Genomic DNA, 27,038 nt, shown 5'->3' on the forward strand with positions numbered 1-27,038 from the left:
TAACCTAGGACATAGCTCTTCCTATGTCCTAGATCTATATAAGGTAACTATTATGTAAGGTGGTAAATTCACGTCCTGCACTGACCCATGACTTTGCCTCCAATATCCCTTATGCTCCAAAGCTTTAAACCCACATCCAATGGCTTTAATATATATGAGAGATTCAGGGCTCACTTACTGTCTTAGCCTGCTGAGGCTGCCAGGACAAAATATCACAGATTAGTTTGCTTAAACAATCTGTTTTCTCACAATTGAGGAGGCTAGAAGTCTAAGATCAATATTTTAGTAAATTTGGTTTCTGGTAAAAATCCTCTTCTTGTATGCTAGATAGCCTCCTTCTCACTGCATCTTCAAGTGGATCTTCCTTCAACAACTGTGTGCTGGGTGAGTTAGGGGGGAGTGTGAGGTCTGGTGTCTTATAAAGACACTAATCCTATCAGATCAGAGTGCAACTCTTATAACCTCTTTTAACCTCAAAGTTACTAACCTTGTAATTTCATAGTTTCTCAAAAATCCTGTCTTCAAATACAGCCACTCTGGGGGTGAGAGCTTGAACTTATGAATTTGGGGAACAGTGGGGGACACAAATATTCAGTCCACAACATTTACCTCCAGGTTCTCCTGTACTCTTTATTCCTAACCTCAGAGGATTTCCATTAGTTTCTTAAAGGACTCATCCATTTATTTCAAAAGGGTTTTTTTTTTTTTTTTTATTGTTGTTGAGTATTTTTAGATGTCACGTAGCAGACATGAGTTTCAGAATCTCTGGCTTTTCATATTGCCAGAAAAAGACATCTCTTCTCTATGTATAATCTTGCAGTAGGCAATTCTATCCAATCTTATATACATGCTTCAAATAACACATCAAATTTATATTTCCAGCCCTGAATTCTCTCCTGAGATTGGGACTCATAGCCAGCTGCTACTAGACATTGTTACTTGGAAGTTTACAGAATATTTAAAACATAATGTATCCCAATCAGAACTCATAATCTTCCTCTCAAATTTGTTCTACTCCTCATTTTCCTATCTTAGTAAATATAACAATAACCACTGAATTGTTCAAGCCAAAAATCCTAGACACCAACCTTGATTCCTCATTTTTACTTTCTTCCCACATGCAATGCAAGAACAAGTCCTATCTTCACTATTTTAAACACAGACCCTCAATCTGTCCACTTCTCTCCACCTCCTTTTTTTACCACCTTTGTGCAAGCCAGTATCATGTTCATCTGGCCACCTTTATCGCTTCCTAAGCAGGGATCCTGCTTCTATGTTCCTACTCCTACAACAAGGTTCCGCAGAGCAGCTGAAGTGATCCTCACCTCACATCTCAGTAACTTAAAATTCTCCATTTACTAACAATAAAAGTATTACTATTACTTCATAAGGCTTTAAGTGCTCCAATGGTTATCCACCTCCCTGAGCTGATCATGTACATGTTTCCCTGACCTCCTCACACCATGGACCCTCTGACTGTCTTTCTGTTTCTCAAGTATACTTAGTTCATTCCCACCTCAAGGCTTTTATTCTTGCTGTTTCCTCTGCAGGAACGCACTTCCCTATGATTTCTGTTTCACTGAAGTCTCAGTTCAAATGTCATCTCAAAAAGACCATCTCTAGCCACTGCTAAATATTTCCCTTTTGTTCCTCTGGATACACCATCCACCCATCTCTACTCTACTCTGTTCGCTAGAAAGCTGACCTTCATGGGATAAATCAACCAGGCTTTCTTGATCCCTCTTTCCATTGGGTTTTGCCAATGGGAAGCAATGATAGAAAATAGGAGGACAGGAGGAAAGAAAAATCTCATGGAGAATGCCTCGTGTAGAATAAGAACACTTGGTTGTTTTTTGTCCCAGATCTCTGTTTACTCGTTGTGTCATATCAAAGAATTCTTGTAACCTCTCTGACCCTGAACATCCCCAAATGAGAATAAAAATGTTTTCTACCCCTAATATCAGAAGGCTTTCTGAAGGTAATTATGGACTCAAACAAGCTTTGTGAAATGTGGAGTGAGAAAGAATTGCAAGCAATCATCATCTTTACAGTGATTATGGTTACTAAGGGGACACTATTCAGATCCTAACTTGCTCTGAAGGATGTTAAGAAACATTGAAAAAAAAATAGCTGGCTAGTCAAATAAATTCAGGCAAGATCATGTTAAAACAACTCAGTAATTCCCAGAACTTTTAATAGTTCAAAGTATATTTAAGTTTTCTGTAGTATCATATACACTTTTCCCTTACTTACCTGACAACACAACATTATTCAACCGTCTTACAGGACTAAGGGTGGAGAAATGATGAATTAGGGGCTTCTGTCTAAGCTAAAGAAGTCAAAGTCACATAAAAAAGTATAGTAGAAGGACACTTGGGTTGCTCAGTGGTTGAGTGTCTGCCTTCAGCTCAGGGCGTGATCCTGGGGTCCTGGGATCGAGTCCCACATCAGGCTCCCTGGGGAAAGCCTACTTCTCCTTCTGCCTATGTCTCTGCCTCTCTCTGTGTGTCTCTCATGAGTAAATAAATAAAATAAAAATTTAAAGTATAGTAGACCTTTAAACCAAAATTAAAAAGAGAAAAGAATTTTCTAGCTCTAGATGCCAGCAGGTGGCTGGCAGTGTCTTCCAGCTCCAAAGCAATATAATTCACAATTTGTCCTCAGCAAAGAACAGGATGACAGAAGTTCCACAAGTAAATCTCTCCTCTTACCATAAATATTAGAGCGCTTCTGAACCCTGATCGTATCGTCATGACATAAAGTTAAAATTATGCCCCTTCACATTTTTCCTTATCACAATATATACCGGAAAATGGAGGGAAGCATCCAAAATGTGACTCACTAGTGGTACTCTGCAGTGTGTGCATCTATGCATCCACAGGACAGGCACCAGCCCATGTATATCATACACACTCCCCTTCCTGTGGGTAAGAAATCAAGATTTGTAAAATACAAAATGCCATTTGTTGCTACTATGGATGTTTTATCTAAGCTGTAGGTTTAGAGTTCTTTCTTCTCCTCACGAAGAATTGTGGTACTAAAATAAAGCTACCAAGTTTGTGAGCTGATCGAACTATAGAATATTACAATCAAGCCCCTTCATAACAAAGATGAGGAAATCAAGGCATAGGATGATGAAGCAAATTATTTAAGATCATGAGAGATCTTTGTATCACCACAGAGGTGACCATCCAGGGAGGCAGACAGTCTTGTCCTGATTTGCCTGGACAAATGTGAGCTCTCCCATGGTGTTCCAGCCTATCCATTTTAAAGACCCTGGACTTCTAGCTAGCTTAAATTCTAGGATTTTATTTGGAAGGTGACATTCTAGAGACCAGCCAATTCTTCCTTCTAAGTGTCAGAGGAAAACTATGTAAAATAATCCTTATGAAAAAACCAGGGTTTGCCCACAACCTTAGATCTTAAACATCACCTAGGAACTCTGTCTATACCTGCCCAAGGAGGTATATCTCCTGCCAAGGAGAGTCCATCCAACCCCATTGCTCATCCTTGCTACATATCCTTCACTTATCCTTCCCACAGTCGTTTATCCTTATACTACTCCAGCACTTTTCCTCTGATCTTCCTTCCATCAAAGATATCTCATTTCTTAAATGAAAAGTTTTTACTTAACAAAGGAAACAATCAACAAAACAAAAAGGCAACCTACTGAATGGGATAAGATATTTGCAAATTATATATCTGATAAAAAGTTAATATCCAAAATATATAAAGAACTTATACAACTCAGCACCAGAAGATCAAACAATGCAATTAAAAATATGGGCAGAGGATCCGAATAGACATTTTTCCAAAGAAGACATACAGATGGCCAATAGGCACATGAAACGATGCTCAACATCAATAATCATCAAGGAAACGCAAATCAAAAAACACAATGAAATTATCATCTCATACCAGTCAGAATGGCTAGTACCAAAAAGAGAAGAAATAACAAATGTTGGTGAAGATATGAAGAAAAGGGAACTCTTGTGCACTGTCGGTGGAAATGTAAATTAGTGCACCCACTACAGAAAACATTATAGAGGCAGAGACATAGGCAGAGGGAGAAGCAGGCTCTTTCTGGGGAGTCTGATGCAGGACTCAATCCCAGGACCCTGGGATCATGACCTGAGCCAAAGGCAGACGCTCAACCACTGAGCTACCCAGGTGCCCTGGCTTTATCATCTCTTGACTAAACTAGTCTAACATCTCCCTTTCTTCCTGCTTCCAATCTCACTGTTGCCAACCTAATTTTCACTCTCTTACTAGAATGATCTTTTTAATTGAAATCAACATATCTGGAATATAGTAGAAATGAATAAATATCTAATGAATAATTAATGTCACTCCCCTACTTAACACAATTCAGTAAATTCCTAATTCACATAGAGGTGCTTGCAAATGTTCCCACTGACTTATCCCTACTGAAAAGGGGAATGAAAGCACACAAATCTCTGAAGGTATTATTCAGTAAAATGCACAAATAGATATACAGTTTGATAAAATTTTATATTTGCCTAAATACATGTTCATTCAGGTTGAATATAGAACATTCTCACTTCACCCCGAAAAGTGTTCCCATGCTCCTTCTCAGGTCAATCCTCCTTTCCAGATTTAACCACTATTCTATCTTCAATCACTATACATTTGTATTGTCTATTTTTGAACTTCATATGTTCAATGCAATCATATAGTATGTACTGTGATTTAATCAAGTATTGTTATTTTATAGCCAGTCACCTTTTTTTTTTTTTTTTTTTTTAAGATTTAATTGTTTATTTGAGAGAGAGAGAGAGTGGCAGGGAGGGATAGAGGGTGATGGAGAGAGGGAATCTCAAGCAGACTCCTCCGGAGCACAGAATCCAATGAGGGGCTAGATATCACAACTCTGAGAACACGACCTGAGCCAAAATCAAGAGTCAAATGCTTAACTGACTAAGCCACCCAGGCACCCTTGCCAGTCATCTTTTCTAGAACATCTCAGAAATTTTTATCCCCAAGCTCTCAGACATCTAGTGGCCACTCTAGGGCCCCACTCTCCATTCTGATTTCTTTGCTGACACCGAAACCTTTTTCTAATAGACATGAATTAGAAAGAATCTCAAAACCAAATCCTCATTAAAGGAAAGAAGATACAGATCATGTATATCAAGGAAAGTATTTTCATGATTTATACTAAGAGGTTATATCTGTACAAACCTATGTTTGAGGATTGAACTAATCAGATAATGTCACCTTGATTCAAGGAATCAATTGACTAGTAGTGGACCATCAGAACCAAAGACAAACTTGTCATGAAGATATGTGAGAAAAGGAAAATATCCAGAAGGAATGGAAGAAAAAGTCACATTAACTGAAAGCTTATTATAGTCTCGGCAGAGTATTAGCTAAGCACTGGGGATTTGAAAATGAATATACCACACTATTGCTCTAAATTGATATTACTTTTTAATTTTTTTATTTAATTTTTTTTATTTGAGAGTGAAAGACCACAAGCTGGAGGAGGGGCAAAGGGAGAGGGACAAGCAAACTCCCCGCTGAGTGGGGAGTGTGACACAGGGCTTAACCCCAGAACCCCAAGACCATGACCCCAGCTGAAGTCAGATGCTTAATTACTGAGCCACCCAGGTGCCCTGGTATTACTTTAAAAAAAAAAAAATGATTTGCTAATGTGTGTCAACAGCCTTATAAAAGGTTTATGTCTTTGTCCCAGGAGTTCTACTTCTATAAATTCATCCTAAAAATATAATCAAGCATGAACAAAAATATAAGTGAGATATACCCAAATATGTGGGAATTATTAAATAAATTGTAGTAAGTCCATATGGTTGAATAACACAGAACCTTTAAAAAATATATTCTAAAAATATATATATATATATATTCTTAAGATATATTTAATGAAAAAATAAATATTCAAAATATGAAGTTATTTTCCTTTTTAAAGCAGGCTACACATCCATACCTATGGTGTGATGCAAATTATGTGTGTGTATGTATGCATAAGTATATGTGGGGATGGGACGTATGTATTAATACACTCATTCTGATTTATATTTCCCCATACTGTGACTAAAAGTACATATTTCAGAATAACCTTTGTCAATAATAATCCACTTTTTCATCTTTGGCAACTAGATATGCCAAAATATAATGATATTTTAATATAGATTTTTAGATAGTAATAAGTATTTTGAGAATCTTTGATTCAGAATTAATGAGGGTACAACAGAAAAAGTACTAATTCTCTGCTAGTGGTAGGAAAATTGATAATTACTTTCAGGGGCAATTTGATAGTATCTATTAAAATGTTACCTGAAGATACCCTAATGACAAGAAATTCCACTTTTCAGGATCTGTCTTAGAGAGACAACTTGTATAGTTATCCAAGAGCATATATACACACTGCAACACTGTTTGGCATAAAAAAAAAAAAATAGCCTATGTCCTTATCAACCAGAGAAGGGGTAGACTACAGTTTTATCATGTACCAAAAGTACTATACAGCAATGCAAAATAATGAAGCAGTTTTAAAGATTAACATAAACAGATTTCCAACATATTTTTAAGTAAAACGCAAAGGGGAAAATAATACACAAAGTATGATACTGTTTTTGTAAAAATAAAGCAAAAAGCAATGTTACACATATTCCCAAGTTACAATGGAATATTACTCAGCCATAAAAATGAATGAAATCTTGCCATTTGCAATGACAAGATGGAGCTAGAGAGTATTATGCTAAGCAAAATAAGTCAATCAGAAGAAAGAAAATACCATATGATTTCACTCATATGTCGAATTTAAGAAACAAAACAAATGAACAAAGTGGAATAAAAGAGAGAAAGGAAAAACCAAGAAAACAGACTCTCCACTACAGAGAACAAACTAGTGGTTACCAGTGGGGGGCTGGGTGAGGGATGAGTGATATATGGAAATATTAAATCACTGTATTGTACACATGAAACTAACATAACACTGTATGTTAACTAACTGGAATTTAAATAGAAACTATATATATATATATATATATATATATATATATATATATATATATCTCCAACATAGTGATAATGTGGTTACATTTGAGGAAGACACTGGGTTTGGTGGGAACATGGCCAAAGGAGATTTTAATATTCTCAGTATTTTGTTTCAAGAAGAATGCATTAATTTGGGACTATATATTCATTTAGAAATAAACATTATTTTAAAATCAAAGTGCTTTCTGAATATACCAAATTCTGCTATAAAAATTATATGGTAGGGCAGGGGTGTATCTAAACCAACTCATATGTAGTATAGTAAACATAGACATCTTTAGCCAGATTTACAGTTAATCAGTTTAAGTGTTGACTTAGTCTCATTAATTTCATGAGTAAGGAACTAAAGTCCCCTATACATCAGAGTGTACACATGAACAATTCCTGTCTGTTTACTTGGACAATTTTTACTGTTTAAACTGTTTGGAATCTAGTGGATCAAGAACTTGCCTTGTTGATTTCAGTTAAAATAGATTTCATTACACCAGAAATTTACTTTTTAAACAATTCAGACCTAGGAAAATTTCCAAAAACCTTCAAGAAGGCAGGTAGGTAAGTAACTAAGTAACTAAACCTTCAAGAAGGCAGGTAGGTAAGTAACTAAGTAACTAAATGATATATTTTTAGCCAATCTATTTCTTTCTCTTGATTTTAATAAGTACTAACAACTGTTAACTATCATATAATGCTTTACCTTATAAACATGATAATTTACAATGAAAGCATTAGTTTATGAGAAACCATACATAAATATTTTCCCTTAGGCGATTCGTTAAAGAGATTTTTTTAAAAGAGATTTTTAATAGGATATTATTCTAGAAACATAATCTATATCATTTAATTTTTTTTGTTTTAAACAATTATATCTTAGGAGAGAAAATAAGGGAGGGAATAGTATTTGGTAATAAAAAGATAGCTAAACTTAAAATACTCTAGAAGTTTTATGGTGAATTTTTGATAAACACAGGTACTTTTGGGGCACCGAGGTGGCTCAGTGTTTGCATGTCTGCCTTCAGTTCAGGGTGTGATCCCAGGGTCCTGGAATCGAGGCCTGCATCAGACACCTCCCTGCAGGGAGCCTGCTTCTCCCTCTGCCTGTGTCTGCCTCCCTCTGTGTCTCTCATGAATGAATGAATGAATGAATAAATAAATAAATAAATAAATAAATAAATAAATAAATAAATAAACAAACAAACTCTTAAAAAAAAAAGGACAGTTACCTTTTTTTCCTCTTTCACAAAATAAATTTATTTATACTTTCTTAATGAAGCAAATGAAACTTAGCCAATTATTTCCCTTTAAAATATGTAACTTTATTACTTCCTCCCCAGGAAAGATTTAATGATGGGTTGTATCTTTCCTTCCATTTTCTTTTATGGTTAGACATCGAAGAATGAGAAGGATTGTCTTCAGTGGTGTTTTTATTGTACTATGCCTCTTGAGTGGTAAGTCATTAAGAAAACATAAATCAAAAAGGGGGAAAATCATCTAAGAGATTGGAGAATTACAATATCAGTGGAGGATGACGTTAAAAAAGGTAGTTAAGTGCTTACAGCAAGGCCTAACAAAGCACTTTTAGAGAGTCATACAGCTAACATTTATTGAGCATTTACCATATGCCGGGAGCTGGTCTAAATATTACATTTGTATGAATTCACTGAACCCTCATGACAACCCTAGGAGTGAAGTCCTGTTATTTCCCATTTTATAGATGACAAAACTGAGCTGCTTCTTCTTTTTTTTTTTTTTTTTAAGATTTTATTTATTCATGAGAGGCAGAGAGAGAGAGAGAGAGAGAGAGAGGCAGAGACACAGGCAGAGGGAGAAGCAGGCTCCATACAGGGATCCCGATGTGCGACTGGATCCCGGGGCTCCAGGATCACACCCTGAGCCAAAGGCAGATGCCCAACCACTGAGCCACCCAGGCATCCCAAAAACTGGGCTTCTAGGCAGTGGCCCACGTGTTGTTATTACTAAGCTGGAGCTAAGCAAATGAGGCTGGAAGCTCTTACAGATGTGGCAAAGAGGGGCGCCTGGAGGGCTCAGTTGGTTTAATGACTGACTCTTGATTTCGGCTCAGGTCATCATCTCAGGGTGGTGAGACCAAGCCCCACGTTGGGCTCTGTGGTCAGCAGTACAGAGTCTGCTTGTCCCTCTCCCTCTGCTCCTTCCCTGCTCACTCTCTCTTAAATAAATAAATAAATAAATAAATAAATAAATAAATAAATAAATAAATTATATATATATATATATATATATACACACACACACATATATGACAAAACAAATTAAAACAAATAAGCATAGACATGGGTCTTCTACCACTTTTCCTACTATATGTGCTCTCCATCATCTCCAACATTCCTTCATTTACAGAAGAACCAATAAAGGAGATAATGGGGCACCTTCAATTCCCTTTACAGAACTCCTAAGGCCCTTCATACTAGGTAGATATGCATGAAGATAACACCTCCAAAGAGGCATGTTCATTATGGGATTTCACTTCAGTGAAGTGACAAGATGAGAATAAAGATAGTAAGCTCTATGCTGAACCCAGGGTTCTTTTGGAGTCACAAGATTTAACAAACACATGAGTCACCTAGGAATCTTGCTAAAATGCAGAATCTGATTCAACAGGTCAGGGTGGGGCCTAAGTTTGCATTCCAACAAACCTCCAAGTAAACTCATACTGTTGGTCTGGAGGCCACATTTCAGTAGGAAGAATCCAGAAGGCATCCCAGAGATAAATAAAATTCTAATATTGAGACTTGGAGATTCTGAGTAGCTAATATTGGAGTCACTGACTGAAATGCCTAAAGTGTTTGGGTCAGCTCATACCAATGGGGGAAGCTAACGAGCAATGGGAAGAAGAGTGGGGACAGCTGGTACCTAGCTACATATGTTTGCTGCCATGGAGAAAGGAGAGCCTAACATTACCAAATCTTCTGATTCTTAAAGAGAAACCAGAAATCAAGTTTGTGGGAAAACTCTCTCAATTTTTAAAGATTCACAACTAATTTTTGAAAGCTCTGTGCAAGTTAAACAAACCAATTCTGGCCCTCAGGCCACCAGTTTGTGGCCTTTGCTTCCCACACCACCTTCATTACTAAGTACAGAGCATGACAGGCAAGGCAGCGGGAAACTTACTATATGTACATCTTTATCCCAGCCTCTTGTAAGAATCGTGGGGAGGAGCACATGAGTAGGTGAAAAATCACACAAGAACATTTTCAGTGTCTTGAATATCATGGGAAAAAAATGTTTCAGGGAGGGGACTGCATTAATTTTACTAAATTTGAGAAGATGTGAGGGTAAAAGAAGAAAATGCAGCATAAAGAGAAACTTTGAGGTAAGGACTCCCTCCCCATGAAGTAAGGAGTGGTTATTTAGTTATTATTTATGTATTTATTTATTTGACAGAGAGAGCACAAGCAGAGGGAATAGAGGGAGAGAGAGAAGCAGGCTTCTCACTGAGCAGGAAGCTTGATGTGGGTCTTGATTCCAGGACCCTGGGATCATGACCTGAGCTGAAGGCAGATGCTTTACCGTCTAAGCTACTCAGGTGCCTCTAGGAGTGGTTATTTAAAAAGCACACCATCATCTTGATTTTATAGTATATATTTAAATAACTAGATATGATTTAGAACATACCTTAAAATAATTATATAATATAATCTGGGATCCCTGGGTGGCGCAGCGGTTTGGCGCCTGCCTTTGGCCCAGGGCGCGATCTTGGAGACCCGGGATCGAGTCCCACGTCGGGCTCCCGGTGCATGGAGCCTGCTTCTCCCTCTGCCTGTGTCTCTGCCTCTCTCTCTCTCTCTGTGACTATCATGAATAAATAAATAAAATCTTAAAAAAAAAAAATATATATATATATAATCTATTGGATGTTTCCTATTAATAAAGTCATAGAATAGCATACTTCAGAATTAATCATATAAGGAAACTATTCATCTTACATACAGTCCAAAGCTTTAAATTTAGTTGTCAAATTGGAATACATCTTTTGTTTAATGTTAATAAAACTAACAATAAATGTTCAGATAAAAAGGCACTGGAAGAAAGGAAATAGGATCTAAGAACATATTTATAAATACTCTGGCAAATGAACAGATATAGTCAACAAAAAAGCCTAAAAATTAAGGTATCATCATCAGCTGTGAAGAATGTCAGAACCAAGGTTTTAGGAAGGTTAGGGATGCTGGGTATGGGATCAGGATGGAGGAGGGCCCATCTGAGAGGGAAGGAAAGAAGCTAGAGCAGATGTCCCCCAGGATGACAGTCCATGGGCCTCAGACAAGGCAGAGAAAGAGCCAGTATCCTATGAGGTCTTCACCTTGGAGGGGCCACTGGCACCAAACGTCCAAGCCATGCAGTGGATCTCTAAGACAAGCAGTGAGATTGAGAAGTCATAAGTGCAAGAGGAAAACTATCTCAGGCATGTCTTAAAGAACTAAGCAGCACTAGTATTCTGGGCAGGCAACTGACCCAAAATCTACTAAGAATCAAAATATCTAGAGCTCCTGGCCAGTCGGTTGGGCATCTGTCTTTGGCTTAGGTCATGATCCCAGGGTCATGAGATTGAGCCCCACATCAGGATCCCTGTTCAGCAGAGGAGTCTGCTTCTCCCCCTCCCTCTGCCTCTGCTCCTCCCCGCCCTGGCTCATGCTCTCTCTCTCTCTCTCTCTCAAATAAATAAATAAAACCTTTAAAAACAAAAAAACAAAAACAAACAAACAAACAAAAAAAGAATCAAAATATCCAGAAAGAAGAGGGCTGCTCAGTTCTTTAAGGTTTAGGATACAAAAAGGGAGCTCTAGGGACATGGTGTGCTTGCATAGAACAAAGACTTTAGATTGCAAGGGACCTTTAAAAACTTCTGTCTCTGCCACTTGCACTAGCTACTTAAAATCTTGAGGCTTAGTTTTCTTTTATGTGAAATGTGAGCAATCATAATACCTGCCTGGAAGGTTTCTTGTGAGAAATTATTAAGCTAATGCATATAAATTGCCTAGCAGAGTGCTTGGCATAAGCTTAGTTCTTAAAAAAATATTTGTTGATGGATTGTTGATTATGGATTGAAAAGTCTGTTGCTCTCTGAGTGAGAACCAATATGAAATTTCCAAAGTGTCTTGGGAGGAGGTTAAGCCTATAGAGAATAGTCAACAGAGGTTCATTAGCCTCATCAGTTAGCCAGACTATTTTCCCTTGAAAGTAGCCTTTTCCGGCATCCCCGGTGGCTCAGCGGGTTTAGCACCACCTTCAGTCCAGGGCGTGATCCCAGAGACTCGGGATCGAGTCCCACATCGGGCTCCCTGCATGGAGCCTGCTTCTCCCTCTGCCTGTGTCTCTGCATCTCTCTCTCTCTCTCTCTGTGTGTGTCTCTATGAATAAATAAAATGTTTAAAAAAAAAAAAAGAAGGGTTATGTTAGACCAATTAGAGGATCTTTAAAAAAAGAAAGAAAGTATTATTTTCTAACCCTGAATATGGTAGAGAGAGATGGAAAATACAATGTGCAAAATGTCTAGTGAACTCTTCTTTTGAGTTATCAGTGAATAGGAGTGACACGGCAATGGCCTTCCTCTGTTAAAAGACTGGGACTATGAACAGTGAGACAAGTTTGGTCTAAGTTTCAGAAGAATCTCTGAACAATCTGAAGTGTTTTTACTGGTGATGAGTCACTAAGCAAGGTTTCCTGCAGAAGTTATTACAAAGGAAATTTCTGAATTCAGTGGAACTAGTGGTTCTCGAATACCAGTCCAGACATCTGTAACCACATCACATGCCCTCAGATGTTTCTGCATCTCTAAAATACAGATTTCTGAGCCCTGGCTTTTACAGATTCTAACTCAGGTCTGTAGGGGCTCTGGGAATCTGTGTTTATTTTATTTGAACTGCTTATATAAATGGGATGCACTGTCAAATCTGGAAACCCATCTAGATATGGCTTCCAATCTTACCTATGTTGACTAAGTTCAAGAATCTCTGGGCTATTTCTTTTTCTTTTTTTTTAAAGATTTTATTAGCTACCCAGGCATCTCTCTGGGCTATTTCTACGTAAGCAAAATGAATAACATTTTAAACCACTGATTTTGAGTGCTGAAGATAACCAATATGTAAACATTAATCAAGCAATAAATATTCACAGAGAACCTACTATATATAATGTACTGCCTTAGACATTGAAGTGAAGGCCTAATAGTGGATGGCTAAAGTTAAACTTGCTGCCTAAATAACTGGTTTGATTTAATTAGGCACTGAGGACCTGAGTAAGTTTTTACCAACTAAATTGTGTAGACCACCTGGCCTCATGTGTCTAATCAGTATCCATTTGGGGTACTTCCAGTTCATGGATGTAGCATATATGCTTTGGAATTTCCCCCATTCTCAAAATAATTTTAATTTATATGATTTTTTTAAATTAAATTTTAAAATATTGCTTACCTTTGGGGAACCTGAGTGGCTCGGTGTTGAGTGTCTGCCTTTGGCTCAGGTTGTGATCCCAGGGTCCTAGGATTAAGTCCTGCATCTGGCTCCCCACAGGGAGTCTGCTTCTCCTTCTGCCTATTTCTGTGCCTCTCTCTCTGTGTCTCTCATGAATAAATAAATAAGTCTTGAAAAACATATGTATTGCTTACCTTTTTAAGTTGAAAATCACTATTTTTTTCTCTCTGTCTTTTTCTGGTCTCCACTTCTATTTTCTCCTTATCTTTTTTTTTTTTTTCCTGTACTTTGGAGATGTTGGAGGTGTGATTTGTAGATTATGCAACCTCTCAGTTCCCTTCCATGGATGTCTTTTGGATTTTGGAACTTGCATAACAAAACCTGGTCAATTTTGTAAGAAAGAGATTCACCTAAGAGGTAAGTTTTGACACTTAAAAATATAATGCAAATAAATACAGAAAAAAATCTGTATAACATTCAAACATTCACTGAACATTTACCACATGCCAGATGTTGTACTAAGTAAGGGCTTTACTTGTGTTACATTATACCAACAAAACAATGATATGAGTTGCATCTTATCACTATCCCCATTTTTTTAAGATTTTATTTATTTTTTTGTTTATTAGAGAGAAAGAGAGAGCATGAGCAAGAGGAGCAGAAAGAGAGAGACAAGCAGACTCTGGGCTGCTGAGCATGGAGCCCAACGTTGGGCTTCATCTGACGACCCTGAGATCATGACCTGAGCTGAAAGCAAGATGCTCAACCGATGCTCAACTGACTGAGCCACCCAGGTGCCCCAAGGATCTTGTCACTGCCCCCATTTTAAAGTTGAGAAATTTGAAGCAAAGGAGGATTAAGAAATGTACATGATGTTACATAGCTGCTAAGTGTTGGAGCCACTGTTCAAATGCACGTACTTTGATTCCAGAGTATACACTCCTAGTGAATGTATGTACTGCCTCACTGACACCACACCCAGGAAGCCAGCCTTGTCTGCATGGGTTAAAGAGTAAATACAAACATCCAACTGATGAAAATATTAAAAGAAATACTAAAGAATATACCTGAAGCTTGAAAGAGAGGAGACCTCTTGAACGTTCAAAAGACATAGGTTATAAAGGAAATGATAGATAAAATTGAATACTTCAATATTTTAAAATTTATAAAATGAATGGCAAGCCCAAAATTTAAAAGATAAAGAATAAACTGGGTGAAAATAGTTGAAACATAAATAACATAAGAAAATATATAATACCTATCCAGAGTAAAGAACTTCCAAAAACAATTTTTAAAAAGACCCAACAATCAGAGGGTGGGGGGAAAGGTTTGTTAAAGGAAATGTAGAGACAATTATCAGAAGAAGAAATATAAACATAATCTAAAAATATAAGAAGCTGCTCAACTAATCAATAAATATCAAAGAAATGCAAAATTACAGATATATTTTTAAACTATCAGATGAGGGGCAGCCCTGGTGGCTCAGTGGTTTAGCGCCGCCTTCAGCCCAGGGTGTGATCCTGGAGACCCGGGATCGAGTCCCACATCGGGCTCCCTGCATGGAGCCTGCTTCTCCTTCTGTCTGTGTCTCTGCCTCTCTCTCTCTCTCCCTCTAATGAATAAATAAATAAAATCTTTTAAAAAAAATAAAAAATAAACTATCAGGTGATAAAAATTATAAAAGCTTTATAATAACAAGAGTCAGTGATGGTATGGGAAAATGACAAACTCAGGGACAATTTAGATTAGTTTAGCATTTCTTTTAAAGATGTATTTATTTGAGAGCGTGCCCACATGCCAGCAAGGAAAGGGACAGAGAAAGAGGGAGAAAGAGAAATTCTCAAGCAGATTCCCGCTGAGCACAGAGACCAAAGCAGGGCTTGATCTCATGACCCCGAGGTCATGACCTGAGTCAAAACTAAGAGTCTGATGATCACCCGCCTGAGCCACCCTGGTGCCCCTAGTTTAGCAATTTTTAGGTGAGTTGGGAATTCCCATTAAAAGTATAAAGGAACACAGTCTTCTACAAAGCAATTCTATTTCTTGCTATCTACTGCAGAAAAAATATTTACACAAGACACAAAAAGGCATGCTATCAAGGTTATCTCTGGAGTATTATATTTAATAATAAAGCAATGGCCATGACGTAAATGATTTTCTATATGTTATTTAAAGTATGATGTACATTCAGGCCATGGAATGCTATGCAACTCTTAGAATGACTAGATCCCTTTGTCAAAATGGGAAAAATCTCTAAAACATTGTTAAGCAGAAGAAAAGGCAATTGCCAAACAATAGGTATGGCACACCAGTTATGAATAAAAGTCTCCATGAAGCAGAACTCTGATTTCCTCTATAGAACTGGAAGGAAAGAACAAAAGTTAGAGGAGATGAAAGTTGGGAGAGAAGAAGAGAATTTGGGGGTCCCATGGGATGGGTTTTAGTATTTAGAGGGTTATTTGAGCTTGTGCAGCCTGTCTATCCTGAGTCCTCTCTCTAAGCTCCAAGTTCCCTCTGGCTCACACCTCTGCCAGTCAGAGCTCCTTCCTTATGGAAAGGGAAAGAGGTGGCCGAGACCCCCCGGAGCCATGAGACACTAGCTCACGGTGATTGCTCTACTTTTCCTAAACATGGGCAGATGGTTATCTAGGCAGCTTAACTTCAAAACAAGAACTAAGGGACTCTGCACATTAAAAAAAGAGTCTGGGATGTGTCAAAATATTGACAATAGTTCTTGGTGGGTCAAAGGCCCAGTTTGACGACAGTGTGGTTGTCATAGCATTTGTTTGTGAAACAGAACTGAAACTTAACACTTTTGATGTCTTTATTAATAGGGTTTCTCATCTCTGACACTATTGACACTTTGGCAGGATAATTCTTTGTTAGGGCTGTTTTATGTATGGTAGGATGTTTAGCACATCACTGGCCTTTACCCACTCCAGGCCAGTAATATCTTCTAAATTGTAACACCAAAAATGCTTCTGGGCATTATCTATGTCCTGGGGGTAGGAGGCAAAATTGCCCCCCATTGAGTGACTACTGTTTTCAGAATCATATGTTTTGCTGCCTTTGGGGAGCTACTCCTTTGTGTTCTCCCTCCAAACAAGTGAACAAAATAAGGACAACGCTGTCACTTATTTTGCACTTGTGTGTATTTTTCACATTTTCTGCAGTGAGCATGCCTTCTTTCTGTAATCAGGGTGAAAACAGTGAGGTCAAGGACACATGTCCATTTCTGAGAAGCACTTATACATCTAAAAGATTCCTTCTGTGGATTCAGCCCTTTGAGTAACTCATGACCTGGGTTAAGCTGGGGAATGATAATGGGAACTTCCAAACAACTAACACTTCAGGAAGTTACATACAGTCAGTGGCAATTGCATGGCTTTTATCATCTGAGTTTGAAAGCTATTCTATTTTGAAATTTCAAAGCTTTTGTATTGCAATGTACCCATCTAGAATACATTTAGGTGGGAGTTCTTAAAGTTAAAATGTATCTTGATAAACCTAGAATTTTTGCTTTGTCTTTGTGTTTGTTTGTTTTCTTAACTTGTTAGTTATCTAAAGCATCTGAAGCCAGGTAGGTTGCACCTTGCACCCTATCTCTCTCTCTTTTTTAAAAACTAAGCTCTATGCCCAATGTGGGGCTTGAACTCACCACCCCAAGATAGAGTCACATGCTCTATCATCTGAGCCAGCCAGGAGCCCCAACTCCTACCTCTTCTGTTTCCTTCAGGTGGAATTCAGTGGTATTCCATTTTAGGCTGCACAGAGACCCAAGATGACTGCTTCAAGAAAATGACAACGTCTTCTGGAATGATCACCATTTACTGTTGCTTTCGTACCTTGTGCAATTTCTGAGCCAAGGGCCCGTTTCCAAGTTGCTTGACTGATCAATCTCAAAGTCTGACCTGGTCATCACAAGAAAACAGGCTACCATTAAGTGGCCCTCTGCAAACATTGCAGACCTGTGCAGGTCATGTGAGTTGTAAAAAACCAATTCTCATTTTCCAAGGTGCCCTACTTATTCCCTATCACCTCAAAACTCCTCCCAGAAACATCCTTTTCAACACCATGTCTCTCTTCTCCTCTTTCTGCTTAATTCCCCTTCTGGTGATTTCAAAGCTACAAAGAAGTAAAAATGTAATTCCCTGAGTCAAATTTTGTTCATTGTCTCTAGTTTACTAGTTTTCTTAAATATTTCCATGTCCCAATATACACTGAGAAATGGATTGTATAACAAGACACCAAGAGACCTGAAAGCGTTCTTTTTTTTTTTTTCCAAAGCAAATTGCTTTGCTCTTTTGGGGTAATTTATGGCAAAAGAGAAGTGATTTAACAAATACCTTGGGAAAAATAAGCCATAAATAAGCAAACCAGGCCTGTGAGAACTATGAACCCAAATTGCAAAGAGCTTAGGCAAATGTGAGGGTTGGCACTTATTTCTCCCATCTGCATTAGGATTTGTCCAAATTCTGGATTTCCATACCTTAACCACACCTAAGTGCTTTGGTTCATCTAACTTTGGCAGATGAAGCAATTCACTTTAAGCAGGGGAATAAGTTTACATCCACAAGAAATTTTAGAGGGTTCTGAATCTACTTTGACCTGCATATTGTGCCACATATCCAATTATTCTCATTCAATGCCCTACTTATACAACTTCTAGATTATTGGGTTTCAAATTTTAAAGTTGTTTTTTTCTGTGTTTTCAGGAGTTTGAGAAATCCAAATAATAAATAATAAATCTCAACAAAATCTTCTTTTATTGTCTTTTTCTCGGAACCTAAAACGACATCTCACATACAGTGGGCCCTCGATAAATGTTTTTCTATAAACTTTGGGGATCCCTGGGTGGCGCAGAGGTTTGGCGCCTGCCTTTGGCCCAGGGCGCGATCCTGGAGACTCGGGATCGAATCCCACGTCGGGCTCCCTGCATGGAGCCTGCTTCTCCCTCTGCCTATGTCTCTGCCTCTCTCTCTCTCTCTCTCTCTCTCATAAATAAATAAAAAAAATTTTTTTTAATGTTTTTCTATAAACTTTGAAGAAAAACAAGCATTTAAAAAAACAGCCCAAGGAAACAAAACATTTCCCTCCACACTCATTTCAGCTATATTTCCTAGACTATATTTATGAACTTACTAAGGAGAAAATGCCTTCATCTTACCATTTAAATCCATTTGCCATTATTCCATCACTTTATGCATTAGCCATATTGTTAAATCAATGAACTTCATGAAAATACTTTTAATTTTCTTGTTTTTTAAACACAACATTATTTACCCAATATCACAGGGAAACATGACAGGATCAGACAATCAGTGACTAACGCCATAGGGTTTCTCAAACAGTGATGTAATGACTAGAGAACAAGGAAGTAGGTGCTACTGTTGGTTGACCTTGACAAATCACCTTGGTGTCTCTGCACCTCATTCTCTTCACATTTAAAATGAAAAGGATTGGTCACATAATTTCTCAGATCCCTTCAAGTCCTACAATTTTATGACTTGACACTGACACCTCTCTGCTGTTGTGCAATTAAAAATAAGAGTTGGTGCTGAATATCTAAAAGAGAGACCCTGGTTATGATCAATGCTCTCCTAGCTCTGTGCAATCCAGGAAAATTAAAGGAGAAATCCAAATCATAACACAATGACCATCATGACCATCACCAAAGCAGTTTACTACTTACATGTCAACTTGACCCAAAAGTCATCACAGAACAAAAATAATTTTCACATCCTTGATGCAGTATGCTGAATAATTGCCTCCTGCCCCACCCCCCCATCCCCCCACCAAAGATAGATGTCCACATTCTAATCCCTGAAAGCTGTGAAAATATTACTTTACATGGCAAAAGGAATTTTGCAGATGTGCCTAAGGATTTTTAAGTTAGGAGATTTTCCTGGATTTATCTGGGTGGGCCCAATGTAATCACAGGGTCTTCTTAAGAGGGGGAAGCAGGAAAAAAAAAATTAAAAAAAAAAAAAGAGGGGGAAGCAGGAAGGTCAAGAGAGGTATTTGAAGATGCTACAGGCTGGCTTTGAAGATAGAGAAAAGGGGTCATCACCCAAGGAAAATGGACAACCTCTAGAAACTGAAAAAGTCAAAAAAATAGATTCTCCCCTGGAGTTTCCAGAAGGAACGAAACCCTGCAGATACATTTTAGACCTTTAACATCCATAATGGTAAGATAAACTGGCCTTAAAAAAATTAGATATAAAAAAAATTGGATATAACTGAAATATAACATTAGTTTCAGGTGTGGAATATAATTATTCGATATTTGTAAGTATTACAAAATGATCACCACTGTAAGTTTAATTAACGTGCGTCACTACACATAGTTACAAATCATTTGCTTTCTTCTAACATGATTTGTTATAGCAGTCATGGGAAACAAATACACTTGATTATGCAAGATATGCTGTGGTGTTTCCCCTTCTTCCAAGGTTGGAACACTTGGTTTACGTGAATCTGATTTCTAGAGACATTCCAGTGTCCTATTATCTTCCTTTCATTCTAACAATTTCCCAGTCATGATTTCCCTTAAAACACACAGATGTCCTATAGACATGCAATCACATCTTTTCAGTGTGTGCCTCCCACTCAAGCACTTATCCATTCAAGATTTCTTCAGCTAACAAGTTTATTCTTTCCTTACTGATCACACCTAAAAACAAAGTGGTTGCCTTGATTTTTATCACACTGAAAGGCCAATGAATCTGAGGACCTCCCTTGATCCTCTGAATACTAGGTTAGTTTCCCTATTAATAACATTTTTCTCTGCAACTGAAATAGAAGCTTCAATAGTTAATGTCTCTAATTCACTTAAAAGAAGTCTTTGCAGTCAATAAACTGGGGGCATATGGAGGGTATGGCAGGGAAGAGACAAATTATTTCATTAGCAGAAGAGGGATGGGACATTTTTCATGCTAATACTCAGTTACAAGGTTTTTGGAAGCTCCAGAGAGAACATTTTACAAGTGAGATTGCCATTGCTATCCTTCCCAGTGTACCAATGAGGAGTCTGAGCCTCCACAGCTCATAAGTGGCAGAGGGGGAACTTGAGGTGTGATGGGTCTTCACTCCATCACAAGTGCCAGTCTCTGGGAGAAACACAGGAATAGGCAAGAAGCTGAGTCAGTGCGATGATGCAACTGAGTCATTGGCACTGCTTCATGTCTCTAAGACATGAGTCTATGAAAGAAGTCCAAGAGCAAAGAAGTAGAAGGAATGGGATGGTTGATGACTGACCTCTGAGTTTCATAAGTGACTCTGAGTCTGGCTCAGGACTTTGGACAAAAAGAAAAATTTAGATAATGATGGAGAAGTTTTGAAATCCTGAATGTTGCAAGCTATGTAAACAGGTAGCCATCTTTTCTTGTTTTAATTTTCTGCAGTAAAGGACTTTGTGTGCTAATAATTTTCTCACTGAAACAGAAAGCTGATATACACCATTGAAGATGTGGGAAACACCCATATCCTTGGGGAGATTTGTGGCTATGGCAGCACGGACTGATTGTCCAGAAGAGTATATATTCTCTCTCCTGGGCACTGGCCTATAAGTGAAGACACTAGAGGTGGCTATACCTGCTCGTGGACATATTTCTCCTATCTTGGATATTTCATTGATCTTTGCAGATCACCACTAGTAAGTAATGTCATTTGGCAGAGCCTCAAATCCCAACACTCCTAATTAACAGGACAGAAACAGAAAGGCAGGTCCATAATCTATCCTTCTCATAACTTTATGGTGTGAGTATATTTTCTACCTTCTCATGTCCACATACAATGAATAAAGTTAATAGATCTGCCATCAGAAATTATTGTGTAGAATGGAACTTCCAGGCAGAGCTGTAGCTAGCAATTTTGGTGCCAGGGCAAGCACAAAATATGCCCTCAAATTAACTCTGTAACTCATGTCTTGGCTCACATATGGGTGTTATTGATAATACTTACCATCTGGTAGCTTCCTATTTTAACTAATCACTCTTGCTAACTAGGTGTTAAGCATAGTAATACCATGTGCATGTGCTGTTGAATTAATTGCACCATCATTTTAAAAGTTGGCACACTGTAAATTTCAGAGCCCTGCGGCAGCAACATAGTGGCTGAGTAGAGTTACAGCTCTGATTATGGAGAGGGAAGAGAGAGAAAGAAGTAGCAGTTAGGGAATCCCTGGGTGGCTCAGAGGTTTGGCACCTGCCTTTGGCCCAGGGCGTGGTCCTGGAGACCCAGAATCGAGTCCCACATTAGGCTCCCTGCAGGGAGCCTGCTTCTCCCTCTGCCTGTGTCTCTGCCTCTCTCTCTCCTCTGTGTTTTATAAATAATAAATAAATAAATAAAATCTTTTAAAAAAGGACTCATTAACTTGATAAATATTTATTGAGCAACTCTTACATGTCAGGTACAATGGAGATGATGAGGATACAATAGTGAATAATTTAGATGTTCATGCAGTTACTTCCAGTGTGAGGGCTGAAATCACAAAAACTGGCATTGTAACATAATATAATAGGTCTGTCATATTAATAATTACAGGATGATCTATGGAGTTCAAAAGGGAGGTACCTACCCCAATGATGGTCACAAAAGATTCTCAAGGGAAGTATAAGAAAGCCAAAATCTGAAAGACAGGGAATCAATTAGAAGAGCTGGAAGGTTAGAGGTTTCTTTTGCTTGAGATTCAGGGTTGATACTAACACAGAACCTCCCCTGAAAAGCCTAAGGGCAGTGGATGAACAGCTTTTCATCTTAGGAAAGTCACTATATTCAGTTTAGAATATAGCTGGAACTAGAGGCAGGGGAGCTTTTAGGCTTTTGCAGGAAGCCAGGTGAGAGATGATGGTGGGCCTAGACTAGGAAAGTGGCAGGGGGCATCCACAAATCAGAAATATTTCTTGCACTTACTAAGTGCAGGAACTCTTCCAGGTTCCAGGGATATAGTAGTGAACAAGTAGTTCCTGCTCTTAGAGACCTTGCCTTATAGTGGATCTTATGTTATAGTGGAACAAGCAATAAATAACCTAATATCTAAGAACCCAATGTCAAGCAAATACCATGGGAATAAAGTTAGATGGGGTAAGATGATGATGTGTGCTCTACTTTAGATAGAATGGGCAGAGCAAGGCATCTCCAAACAGAGATTTAAAAGGGATAGAGGGGATGGGACACTTGGGTGGCTCAGCAGTTGAGCGCCTCCCTTCCGATCAGGGCATGATCCTGGAGCTCTGGGATTGAGTCCCACATCGGGCTCCCTGCTTGGAGCCTGCCTCTCTCTCTGCCTATGTCTCTGCCTCTCTGTGTGTGTGTCTCTCACGAATAAATAAATAAAATCTTAAAAAAAAAAACACAAATAAGGAAATTGAAGCTCAGAAGGTTGAATAACTGCTTCAGAGTCACACAGTAAATAGTAGAACTAAACATACAGCCTTGCTGTTTTTTTTTAGCTTCAGACCCTCTGCTCTTCTCATGACATAGACCTTATCCAACTTAGCCTCAGATTTGAGGCTTAGCCACTTTTCATATGTTAAGTTCTAATATACGTTCCTTTTCTGCAATAACCTGAACTTACCCTTGAGCATTTACAGATTTCTTTCTCATTTCTTGCTGAACCATATTCGATGAATGTCTTTCTAAAAGTTCTGCCCTGATCTCTTTTCTCACTCTTACACTGACCTTATTTTTTGACCTAGATGCCGGGTGCATGAATCTATCTCCAGGCTCCCCACATGGAACCTGATGTGGGACTCGATCCCAGGACCCCAGAAGATGACTCAAGCCAAAGGCAGAAGCTCAACTGCTGAGCCACCCAGGTGTCCCCAATTTCCTCATTTGTAAAACAAGGTCAATAGCATCTACTTCACTGGATCTTGCAGAGTGTCTGATACGTAACATAGTCTCCCTACATACTCCTCTTCTTTCTTTCTCTCTGCCCTGAAAGTCTTCATAAGAAGGTAGCATAGGATAAGTAGCAATACTAAAGGGTGCGGCGGTGGTGGTCAGAAGAGGTCACACCCAGAAAGCGGAACCTACATGGACCTTTTATGAGGGTGAGGCTCAGACCTGGGGTACTCAAACTTTCAGAGCCTCTGGATCACTCAGGGCAGCTTGTTAAAATGCAAGTTCTCAAGACCTGCCCTCAGGTAGTCTAGGTTGGGCATTGAGCCAGGTGATACTACCTTTTTTTTTTCTTCCTTTTTAAAAATTAAATTTTATTTATTCACTACATACAGTAGTTATTTAGGTATTAACTACATACATACAGTGAAATATTGGTTTCAGGAATAGAAGTCAGTGATTCATCGCTTAGATACAACATCCAGTGCTCATGACAACAAGTGCCCTCCTTAATGCCCATCACCCATCTATCCCATCCCCCACCTCCCTCCCTCCATCTACCCTCATTTTGTTCTCTATTGTTAAAAGTCTCTTATGATGGGGTGCCTGGATGGCTCAGTCAGGTGAGCAAGTGACTCTGGGTTTCAGCTCAGGTCATGATCTTAGGGTCATGAGATTGAGCCCTGAATCTGCTAAAGACTCTGTCTCCCCTTCCTTTTGCCCCTCTCCTCCCTCTCTAACATACATATCTCTAATATATATATATAACATATATAGTATATAAAACATATATCTCTAATATATGTCTTTTACATAAGATATAGATTTTATATATCTATAATATATATATCATATAGGTTATATATTTATTTATATCTATATAAATATATCTACATGATATAGATATATAAAAACCTATGTATAATATATATCTTATATACATTTTATAATAATATATATAATCTTTTAAAAAGTCTCTTATAGTTTGTTTCCCTCCCTCCCTTTTTCCCCCTTCTCATATGTTCATCTGTTTCCTTCTTAAGTTCCACATGAGTGAAATCATATGGCATTTGTCCTTCTCTGACTGATTTATTTCACTTAGCATAACATACTCTAGCTCCATCTACGTCATTACAAATGGCAAGATTTCATCCTTTCTGATGGCTGAGTAATATTCCATTGTATACATAGTTACCACATCCTCTTTGTCCATTTATCAGTAGATGGACATTTGGGCTCTCTCCATAGTTTGGCTATTGTTGATAATGCTGCTATAAACCTTGGAGTGCATGTATCCCTTTGAATTTGTATTTTTGCCTTCTTTGAGTAAATAGCTGGTACTGCAATTGCTGGATCATAGGGTAGCTCCATTTTGAATTTTTTGAGGAACCTCCACCCTATTCTCCAGAGTAGCTGCACCAGTTTTCATTCCCACCAACAGGGCAAGAGGGTTCCTCTTTCTCTGCATCCTTGCCAACACCTGTTGTTTCTTGAGTTGTTAATTTTAGCCATTCTGACAGGGTGTGAGATGGTATCTCATCATGGTTTTGATTTGTATTTCCCTGATGGCAAGTAATGTTGAGCATCTTTTCATGGGTCTATTAGTCATCTAAATGTCTTCTTTAGACAAGTGTCTATTCAAGTCTTCTGCCCATTTCTTAACTGGATTATTTTTTTTGGGGGGGGGAGAGTATTGAGTTTGATGAGTTCTTTACAGATTTTGGATACTAACCCTTTACCAGATGTTGTCTGCAAATATCTTCTCTCATTCTTAGGTTGTCATTTTGTTTTGATCATTATTTCCTTTGTTGTGCAAAAACATTTTATCTTGGGCAGCCCGGGTGGCTCAGCGGTTTAGCACCACCTTCAGCCCAGGGTATGATCCTGGAGACCTGAGATCGAGTCCCGAGTCGGTCTCCCTGCATGGAGCCTGCTTCTCTCTCTGCCTCTCTCTCTGTCTCTCATGAATAAATAAATAAAATCTTTTAAAAATTAAAAAAAAATTATCTGATGAAGTCCCAATAGTTCATTTTTGCTTTTGTTTCCCTTGCCTCTGACAAGGTATATAGTAAGAAGTTGCTGCAGTCATGGTCAGAGAGGTTGCGGCCTGTGTTCTCCTCTAGGATTTTGGTGGATTCCTGTCTGACATTTAGGTCTTTCATCTGTTTTGAATTTATTTTTGTGTATGGTCTAAGAAAGAGGTCCAGTTTCATTTTCTGCATGTTGCTGTCCAGTTTTTCCAACACCATTTGTTGCATAGACTGTCTTTTTTCCATTGGATATTCTCAGGTGATAATACTTTAGGTAAACGGAAGAAGGTACAGAGCATGCTGGAGTGGGACATAGGGTTATATGTGGATTCGTGTTCTGTTTAATTAAGTAAAGGGCTCATGTGGGAAATCACAGTGTGTAAAAGAGAACAATGAGTGCCCAAAATATTTACCTTGGAATTATGGGCAAGAATGAGAAAGAAGTGAGACCACACAGCTTTGGTTTTAAAGATCTCCATTTAATTCCATGACTAGGAAGGATCACAGAAGAAGAAAAGGTCATGGAAAAAAAGAGAGAAGCAGACAGACCCATGGAAGAAGGAATGCAAGACAAACAATTGTAGAGAAAGGGAGTAGAGCAGTGGCTTGGAAAAAAAACACTGGTACCAAAGAGCCACATGATTTTGGGTAGGGATTTAATGTTACATCCCTCCTTTCCAACATCTACAAAAGATAGGACTGTTTTATAATACCTGAGATTCTTACAAGTACACACTTCTAATGGTTCTCAGTTGGGTACGGGGTGGAGGAAAGCAGTCCCCGAACCAGGATTGAAAAAATAAATTATACCTTTGTTCCTTTATTTTCACTTATCTGTAACTGCAATTTAGCATTTCCTTCTATAATTAATAATTAATAAAAGTGCTTGTGAAGTCCTGTGACTTTGTTATCATGAAAGTAACAAATATTTTTATATCATATTTTTGCTATACAGACAAAAATTTTTGTTGTACAGATTATCTCCAGATATCATTTATGTTCATCAACACTTTAAAATTACCAGATCTTTATATCCAGCACCAGATCTTATCTAATACATTGATAAAGAATCACATGTATTATCACTTATTTGGGTTATTAATACTCCAGTAGTCCTTCGTAATCCTATATTTTCTATTTTAAGCATTTGGAAAGAGTACTCTGAAAAAGTCCATTTGTATTATCTGTTGCTATGTAACAAATCACTGAAAAACTTCATAGCTTAAAACAATAATCACTTGAAGGCACCTGTATGGCATAGTCAGTTAAGTGTCCAATTCTTGGTTTCAGCTCAGGTGGTGATCTCAGGGTCCTGAGATCAAGCTGCCCCCACCCACTTCCCCACTCCGGCTCTGCGCTCAGCACAGAGTCTGCTTAGAGTTTCTCTTTCCTTCTGCCCCTCCCCCAACTCACATACACATGTGCTCACACGTGCTGTCTTTCAAATAAATAAATAAATCTTAAAAAAACCAACAATAACAATGGTCATTTTATTATTATCTCTCCTGGTTCTGTGGCTCACAGCTCCACTAAGCAATTCTTGCTTGGGATTTCTCATGGAAACATAGACAGTAGCTGGGACTGGAATAATCCATTTACATGTTTACCACTGAGGCTGGGAAGACCTGAACAGCTGGGGGCTAGGACAGGTGGAGCTCATCCAGAATCTCTATTT

At 38.3% G+C, this 27,038-nt stretch overlaps 1 protein-coding gene and 2 long non-coding RNA genes across 3 annotated transcripts in view; 1 reads left to right on the forward strand and 2 right to left on the reverse strand.

The window, feature by feature from the left end:
- The window catches only part of LOC140639799 (uncharacterized), a 93,430-nt gene extending 79,782 nt beyond the window's left edge, over positions 1-13,648 (reverse strand). Inside the window, exon 1 of the long non-coding RNA XR_012036432.1 lies at positions 13,491-13,648. This is a non-coding gene — a long non-coding RNA (uncharacterized lncRNA). The remainder of the gene's footprint in view (positions 1-13,490) is intronic.
- On the forward strand, positions 7,282-17,356 carry LOC140639795 (uncharacterized). The gene is made up of 4 exons (XR_012036427.1): positions 7,282-7,593; positions 13,785-13,907; positions 14,120-14,284; positions 17,227-17,356. It is a non-coding gene; the product is annotated as an uncharacterized lncRNA (long non-coding RNA).
- A 4,717-nt stretch (positions 17,357-22,073) lies between these two features.
- The window catches only part of C1H9orf85 (chromosome 1 C9orf85 homolog), a 117,540-nt gene continuing 112,575 nt past the window's right edge, over positions 22,074-27,038 (reverse strand). Inside the window, exon 3 of the mRNA XM_072838206.1 lies at positions 22,074-22,119. Coding sequence (XP_072694307.1) covers position 22,119 — 1 coding nt within the window. The 3' untranslated portion in view covers positions 22,074-22,118. The remainder of the gene's footprint in view (positions 22,120-27,038) is intronic.

The sequence above is a fragment of the Canis lupus genome, chromosome 1 (assembly GCF_048164855.1).
Source record: "Canis lupus baileyi chromosome 1, mCanLup2.hap1, whole genome shotgun sequence".
In the NCBI taxonomy this organism is placed as follows: Eukaryota; Metazoa; Chordata; class Mammalia; order Carnivora; family Canidae; genus Canis; species Canis lupus.